The sequence below is a fragment of the Ciona intestinalis genome, unplaced genomic scaffold, assembly GCF_000224145.3.
Source record: "Ciona intestinalis unplaced genomic scaffold, KH HT000170.2, whole genome shotgun sequence".
NCBI classification, from domain to species: domain Eukaryota; kingdom Metazoa; phylum Chordata; class Ascidiacea; order Phlebobranchia; family Cionidae; genus Ciona; species Ciona intestinalis.
The window spans coordinates 22558-30949 of record NW_004190492.2 but is presented as its reverse complement, the minus strand read 5'-3'; the positions used below and the strand labels follow the sequence as shown (position 1 = coordinate 30949).

The 8392-nt window shown below is 39.5% G+C and overlaps 1 protein-coding gene and 1 long non-coding RNA gene across 2 annotated transcripts in view; one reads left to right on the top strand and one right to left on the bottom strand.

The window, feature by feature from the left end:
* LOC100179378 (cytoplasmic FMR1-interacting protein 1 homolog) overlaps positions 1-8133 on the bottom strand; it is a 9729-nt gene extending 1596 nt beyond the window's left edge. The window contains exons 1-21 of the mRNA XM_026839198.1: positions 8004-8133; positions 7688-7817; positions 7349-7446; positions 6979-7054; positions 6336-6505; positions 5895-6061; positions 5602-5749; positions 5154-5307; positions 4802-4958; positions 4367-4526; positions 3967-4080; positions 3557-3676; positions 3206-3405; positions 2852-2970; positions 2511-2623; positions 2103-2324; positions 1492-1659; positions 1176-1295; positions 773-891; positions 372-519; positions 18-139 (exon numbers count right to left, since the gene is read on the bottom strand). Of these exons, the coding sequence (XP_026694999.1) occupies positions 18-139; positions 372-519; positions 773-891; positions 1176-1295; positions 1492-1659; positions 2103-2324; positions 2511-2623; positions 2852-2970; positions 3206-3405; positions 3557-3676; positions 3967-4080; positions 4367-4526; positions 4802-4958; positions 5154-5307; positions 5602-5749; positions 5895-6061; positions 6336-6505; positions 6979-7054; positions 7349-7446; positions 7688-7817; positions 8004-8105 (2927 nt within the window). The 5' untranslated portion in view covers positions 8106-8133. The remainder of the gene's footprint in view (positions 1-17; positions 140-371; positions 520-772; positions 892-1175; positions 1296-1491; positions 1660-2102; positions 2325-2510; positions 2624-2851; positions 2971-3205; positions 3406-3556; positions 3677-3966; positions 4081-4366; positions 4527-4801; positions 4959-5153; positions 5308-5601; positions 5750-5894; positions 6062-6335; positions 6506-6978; positions 7055-7348; positions 7447-7687; positions 7818-8003) is intronic.
* Positions 833-1034, top strand: LOC113475241. Its single transcript, XR_003396985.1, has 2 exons — positions 833-924; positions 963-1034. It is a non-coding gene; the product is annotated as an uncharacterized LOC113475241 (long non-coding RNA).
* Positions 8134-8392: the final 259 nt, after the last annotated feature.

The window sequence follows — 8392 nt, the reverse complement described above, 5'->3', positions numbered from 1 at the left end:
TAGGTGGTTGAAAGCACCTCACGTTCTCCATGGGTGAACCAGTGCTTGTGGGTGGGTTCAAATACTTGGTGAGGATCCCAAACACCTCGTTGTTTAAGATTTGAAACTTACGGACTCGCTCAACAAATTTCTTCAAAGGCTGGAAACGAAATAAAGAAATTAAAAGTTTTGTTTTGTGAATATAGTGGTGGCCGCGTTGGTGAGATAAGACCAACGGCAATTGCGTCAACCCAGTGGTTAATGGGTTGTCCAAATTGTCTGCCATACAATGCCAGTCTACGTACATGAAAAAGGGCATAGCAACAATAAAGCAAACTTCTACTTCCTATACATCTAAAACACCCCACAACCCCTACAGCCCCGGAACTCACCACTTGCTTGATAACTTCATCTCTTTCATCGAATCTCTGCACCTTCATTATATGATACGAGAAGTCAAGTATATTGAACCTTTTCTCTTGTTGTAACAACGTCATTATAGAACAAGCTGCCCAGTGCAATCCATCACCAAATAATATCCTGTGTGGTTGATAACGTTATCTATAGCTTACTGTTGTTGCAGGAACAAATAAACAGCAGAAACGCTACTGCTGTGAAAGGTTAGTTTAGAGATGTTTAATACGCAATATTGTGCCACAATTTATACAACAATTATAAAAGCGAATCGCAGTTTGCGATCTGCTGATTCAAACGTTATGCTGTTATGCAATCTGTCCCCTATAATTATAAATACAAAGAGCATCCCCCCATTATTATAAACACTGCTACTTACTCTGTGGTGAACTCATTCTCCCGCACAGGGATGCAGTAAACGAACTGTATTGCGCTCCATAGACGGTGAAACTCCGTGCATTCGTCCACGTGCATCACCCCATTGCTGGGTAGGGGGCCCTGTGTGTGGGGGGGGGGGGTAAGTATTACTTGGTGATGGGAAATATAGTTCCTATCTTTGCGCCAAATAGTATATTGCAATGTGTTAGACACCGTAAGTCTACGTGGTCTTTCTTAATATTCTATGGTTGGTGGCCCTGCTTCATTAATAAAATAACTTTTGTATAAATTATTAAATAAATCCAATATAAATAAAAATTGACCAAGGTGAAGCAAGACACTGGAATGTTGTTTATAATTTCATCAAGCAATAATGGTATGATGTATTCCAATATATCACCAACCTTCCAAACAGGATCCGTAAGAAATGATTTGACTCGGTTCAACACGACTTCGAACATGGATAATCCACAACATAATCTTTCTCGTGTAAGCAGATCACCCTCCCTGGCTATCGCTATTTGCTGTGGAGGGAATGTATGATGTAACTTAACACATGGTATAGACACCTACAGCACTAATGGGGAATGTGATGTGTTATTTAACTATAGTAATATTGTGTATTTGTGTATATGAGAAAAAATATAACATACATAAGAAAAATCTCATGTAAACAATCCCCCTACACCCCCACACCCCATAACCCCCCCCCCCACGTACCTGTGGAGTTCCAAACTTCTCAATAATCGGCACTAGATGCAGTGAATTGTATTTCGTTTCCAACTTCTTAACTTTCACATCCAGTTTCTCTCCTTCTTTAACATGGGGCCGAGGAATTATGTTTTGGAACGGAGCGGCGTGCAATAAGTCACATATTTCCTCTTGGTTCTGTAGGGGTGAACAATAAGTTGCGTAAAGAAATAATTATTTTAAACATTAATTGTATCTTTCCAAGCCTTGTATTTGGCAGGCTGCAGATTATTTCATGATTTATGGGATGTTTAATTTATGGGACGGGGATTTATAAATATCCTAACACTACTTTTAGTTTTAGCCAAGCAAAGCATGTAGATTGCATGCCAGTCTATCGTATTCTACATCTTTAAGCCATAAAACCTCTGGTTCAAGTGGTAGTAAATAGTATTGGACTAATAGCATATATTAATATGTCCAAATAACACTGTATAAGTAAGGTTTCCCTGTTTAAAGATCTCTGGGTGTTCTGGGTGTTTCTCCCCTGTAATTGTAGAGACATGGGATATACAACTACATAAGAATTCACACAACAGACAAACATTACATCTGTGTAAGCAGCCCCACCACAAACTTACCAGGTTTTGTTCGACCATCAAACAAAACAAGAGAGCGTTCCCGACCTCTCGGAAGTTTTGGAACACAAGCGTTTTAAGTTCCGAGTATTCGATGATGTCTTTCAGTTGATGTTGGTAATATTCCAACACACCGGGTGAGCCGTAGTCGAACCGGGGTAACTTACAAATGGGTGGCATCACCCCAAGTAGGGTGGTAACGTATTGTAGGATGGTGCCTTGTAACTGGGGTTTAAATGTAAAATATATTTTAGGTATTAGAAATTATTGTGATAGGAGATTTAATACACCAGTGTTTTGTTTGATATAAAGCAAGATATCATTGGGATGTGTTTGGTAAAGGAAGGCCTTGTGTTGTTTCATACACCTCGTGTTCGTTTACAAGTAACCACGTATGTAACACAAACTCACCAAACTTTTAACAATCTTAAGAAGTTCCTCGATAACCACGGCGATTCCTTGGTATCCAATCAACCGACATATAGCAGCAAAGTGAGGGAAGCCGACGAAACCAGAGTACAGACCTGTATGTTGGTATAGACTCATTATAATATAGCAGACGTTTCACCAAGTCTACTCAGTTTTTTTAAGTATTAATGATGCCAATATAATATCCCAAATTCCTGATTGTGTTTTTAACAATTAACAACACTCCTTTTTAGAGTTGTAAAGAAAAAATGAGGCAAATAGAAGAAAATGATAGCAAGTTCCATATTACACAAAACATGTTGAACACAACAAACACCACGTACCTGCTATCTCCTTATAAGCGATGTTTAGTTGTTTAGACCCGAATAAATAATGGTGGGCAACGTTGGGGGGTTTGTCGCGAGTCAGTTCTTGTGAGAAAGTCATCGGGGTGAGAACGAACCTGGATGGGGGGTGAGGTGGGTAACAAAGGGGGTTGGGGGCGTTAATGCACATAACAGACACAAAGTGTAATACAGAACATGGGTGGTGATCTAAGTGACCAAGCTCATTTATTTATGTTTAAGTAACCTGGTTGTTGGGGTAATGGGCAACTCCGGCTTAAACCTCAGGTCCCATGACAAGGACTTCACCCACATACTAGATCACCATGGACTTGTTGCAAACCCCAAACTAACCTATTAGTGGATCCATTGTAGCAATAGTTTGGCAAGAAATCATAATTAAGCTCCCAGAACACATGCAATGTAATCCTGCCATAAGGTGCCGATACGTTATGGTTGGCTTCCCTTAATATTGAGCTGAAACTGTCCAGAGTAAGATGTTGGCATAACAACTTGTGGGTTTGTCGATTCACTTCAAGTAACATCTCAAGTTCCTGTAAATTATGTATGTTGCGTTACTGGGGGAGAAGTGTCAAAAATCTAAGGCAGTTTAAGAGAAGAAGGCAGTTTACTCTTGTGTTTCTCTCGAGAATATGGGAAGAAGGCAACCTTCAAGTGAGAGAATATAAGAAGAAGGCAACCTACCATGATCCCAGTGATATCACCACTCTCAAACTTTCCAATAGCAAGATCCACTGACTTGTGCATGGCTACTTGTACACGTTGCGTGATGAGGCGGTTCAGGTCAATGGAACGACCCAGGAGCTGGGGGGTGAGTAGGGGTTAATGTGGGGTTGGGGTAGCATTGTGAAGGAGATATAACATTAAGGTGGAATTTACAAACAGACGCTGAGTTGCCTGTTGAGTGTCACATGAAATACACGCAAAATACAACATTAAATAAATAGTTTAGAAAAAAATCTGGCAAACATGATTAAAATGTCATTGAAACAGTTTACGAAGGGAATGAATTAATATTATTTTACATAAAACAGTATGTTAAGTGCCATGTAACCACCAGCAGTAAGTCTTGAACCTCGCACCCCAAGTCTTACCTGAACATGTCGTTGTTTAAGCAGTGTCTCATACTTGTTGGCCGGCATATACGGGATGTTTGTCCCACATTCTTGACGGAAGTTTTGGTCGAGCAACATCGAACCTGCTAAGTGCTGTGGGTGGAGGGGTTAGTTTGGGGTGGGTGGGTTGTGGCTTGGATATGCATATATGAAAGGTACATGATGGCATATGCGCCAAACCCTGGAAGTTTCTGCATTGCATTATTACATTGGAAGCAAATTAGTTTTATAGGATTATGTGCCAACTATCCCTACATGCTCTGCTAATATAAAAGTTTGAAATTTCCACTTAAAACAGTGAAAAACATGATGTTTTTCTTTTAAAGAAGCAATGAAAGGTTAATGGTCGTAAACACCGAATGTATCTACTAACAACCACCTTATAATAAGCGAACACTTGATCCGACAACTTGTAAACAAACTGATCAAAACACAGATTGACTTCGGCTTCAACCTCGTCGTAGAGGAATTGTTTCTTAAACTTAGTGAGTGCGTAATGTGCGCTGTCGCTGTACAAGTCAAGTGGGTACAACACAAACCTGGTGGAATGAATTATGTTCTAAGTTATGTTTCAAAGGTTCATATTTAATGTTGGGGTAAGATGGATATCGTAAGCACTAAAATAATATTTCATGATCGTGTTTTTAACGAGTATCACTGCTCTTTTAGAGTCCTGATATTATTATAATAGGTAGCGTGACTTTAAAAAGTAACTAAGCAAATATAAAAACACAAATGATGTAATATATATTATTGACACAAACTAAGTTCCCATTTAAATACATTATGAACAACAATGATAACAACAACTTACTCCATCATGGAAGGTTCCTTCTTATCTAATATATGGTCGGTAAGTATCCATGGCAACGACATCTCGATCGGGAATTGGATTCTCCTCCCCATTGTTAACTCGAGATAGAACTCGCGGTACCATAGTTGGGAAAGTTCGCAACATTCTTGTAAAGTTTCTAAACAAAATATGAAGACTTATTTACTTTTAAATAGCAGTTACATCATATGTTTTAACATCCCCCAGTTTTAAACCAAAAACAGCTTTTTATTGCTGTTGGGTGCCTTTATAAACACCTAAAATTTGCTAAAAATTATTGTATAAATAAGCCCATGTGAGAAACAAACAAGTTCCAGCCATGCATCCCACTTACCACTAAACTCCAGTAACGATGCGTAGAAGAACGAATCCCGATGAAACTTTTCAATAGCTTCGATAGTATGCGAGTCAAGTAATGTACGAAGGGCTTTCTTTGTTCCACTTTTCTCAGCTATCAGAGATTCAAGCATCGTACGAACCATGTATAACTGGGGGGAAGGTTATTATATATTGTGGTTGTGCGTATTCGGGGTTTAGTAAGACACACATGAGACAACTACACCAACACCCAGGGTGATGCAACTTATCAGTGACCATTGTTATAATATCTGACTCTTCGGTTACTAGACCTGGGATGCAGGCTTATTACCCCATTACCATATTATTTAGGTGCACCTAACACAACCATCTACCCCACCACTGGGCAAAGGGCACGGATTTATCACCCTAACACATCCACCTGCGTACTTGAATATATATACCACCCAAACCACACTACCCACCTGTGTACTTGAAGGCCCCACATTACGACGAGGCACATCGATATGAAACCCCGTCTTTGGATCTTTCTCCCCCTTAAGCGCCGGATCGTTGGGGGGTTCGAATCCTTGGAACCAATCAGCGCACGTCTCACGCACCGAACTTATGATACTGTGATGTCATAATACACAGTGTGATTAAATATAAGATTTCATTCTTTTTGACTTTAGGTGAAGTGTTTGCGTAAATTTAAAAAAAAATCAGTTAAATTTCCAAGGTAAATATAAGATGTTATATCTTACTACAAGCCACTCACCTCTTCACATGGTTTTTTTTCTTCTTGATCGAATACCTTAACGAATCCCGCAAACGTAGTTGAACAAAGTCTTGTAGTTTTCCGTAAATATGGCAACGAATCGCTTCATTGAACACGCTTTCCATTCGTCCCATTAATACTTGTAAGCCTTTGATCATGGCTATCACCTGGTGTGAGGGGTTAGGGGTTGAAACACATCGGCAAGATAGCCAGAGAATGATCATGAACGCTTTGTGCATAAAGTTACATTAGCTATATATTAGTAATAACAAAAGAGAACGGATGTAGCAGCAAAACAACAGTTAGTAAAACATAATATAAATAAACTAGTTAAGCAAAGGTGTCAAATAAAAGCTCGAACTCAACATACAACAAACCCACAGTGAGTTACAACCATTAAGTTGCAGCCGAGTATATTTAAATGGAAATTATGAAACCTACCTCCACCAGGGCATATTTCTCCTGGCTTGAATAATTATATCTTGTAGCTCGTTCATATTCCTCTGCGTCATCGGGACACTCAGGGTTGCTGTATTTATCAGTGGGGTGGACCAACTTCCATGAGTAAACCTCCATCACATGGGAACTCCATCGCAGCAGAAGTTGGAGGCCTGTGGGGGGGAAATACATGAAGTGTATTGTAGGCATGTCCATGGGGTTTGGTTTTTAAAGTTTAACAAAATCTGGGGTGACATTGTTAAAATGCAGTTACACTCATAGTTGTCAAACATAGGGAACCTCATTGATTAATGTGGTGAATGCAATATACTTTGGCTCTGCTTGTTTGTATAAACACCTAACAGCAGGGTAAAATCTGGGGTGACATTGTTAAAATACAGTTACACTCATAGTTGTCAAACATAGGAAACCTCATTGATTAATTGGGTGAATGCAATATACTTTGGCTCTGCTTGTTTGTATAAACACCTAACAGTAGGGTAAAATCTGGGGTGACATTGTTAAAATACAGTTACACTCATAGTTGTCAAACATAGGGAACCTCATTGATTAATGTGGTGAATGCAATATACTTTGGCTCTGCTTGTTTGTATATACACCTAACAGCAGGGAAATACAACGTTACCTTTTAAAGCAGTTTTATACAACTCTTCACTCTCGGCATCCGACCTCGGTTGATCTCGTTGTACGGTGGTCACTACCTGTTGTATATAAGGGGTTATGTTTGTGTTATATATGGGCTATGTTTGTTGTTTATCCACACACTGCTACCCATAAGCATAATGTTAGGGTGCCTGGGTGGCATGTTACTTCTATATGGGTGAGGCCCTCATCGAAGACCTGGGGTTTAAGCCACAGTTGGCTCATTACCCCAACATTGTATAAGCACATTCTATTCTATATGGGTGAGGTCGTGGGATCTGAGATTTAGGCCGGGGTTGGCCCATTACCCCAACGCTACCATACATATTATTAAGTCTGTTTAACCCCCCAACCTCATTATTGCTGTGCCTCGCAAGTTCACTCGTATACTTGATATGTTCCTCACGTATTGACACGAGTTGTTCCGTTATGTTGTACTGGGGGGTGATACCTGGATGGTGGGTCGAATTATAAACGACGACACTTTACAAAGGTAGAGGTCATAATGTTGGTGATATTTCACACATAACACACTACATTTTAATATGTATATTGCATATTACAATGCATCTCAGCCACACTAACTCAGCTTAATAATTCAAGCATTAAACATAGAAATAAAAATAAACAAGGGTCCGAGGTTTAGACCATAGTTGCTCCATAAATATCTTATAAAACAAACATTAATATACCCGTAGGTGTAACCGTACTAGCACTCGCGCACGACCAACGTGATTTGTTTTCTTCAAAGTCAGTCATGTTCTGCACGTAACTAGCGAGAGGGATCTGCATGTCTCCGAATAATGGGACCACTTGTAGTTGCTGGGGGTTGAAGGTTGTTGAGAGTTTAAACACAGGGGAGGCAAGGATAGTTAGACACAAGTGTTGTGTTGGTATAATAGTTACATCCGCTTTGTACCAGCTTGGTTTAATTTAATTCAAATTTTTATAAGATCAGTTTCATATAAAAATATCACGCATGGGTTGAAACATTATTGCGGGACTCACCTTGAAGAATTTATCAATCTTAGTAAGATTCAACCTCTTCTTGTCGTGCAGTTTGTAAATGTTGACGTCTTTATTGTTGAGGAGGAACAAGCCAAACCCCATGACCTGCGCATGGTGAAGATGGTTGGTTATACTGGCATGCTAATATATGTATATGGATGTTCAGTTGTATAGAGGTATACGGGGGTTGTGGGTTAAGTAACAAACTAAATCCCATGACCTGCCTAATATGGGGTTAGTGGATTATGTAGCTGTAATATGGCTGGGTTAAACTTGTAAACTATATATACATGTAAACATACAATTGATACAAAGTACGGGGCGTGGTGTTGGGTGTGGTAAGGCTCTCAATAACAGGTTATACCAGGTACTAATAATGTATTCCAGTG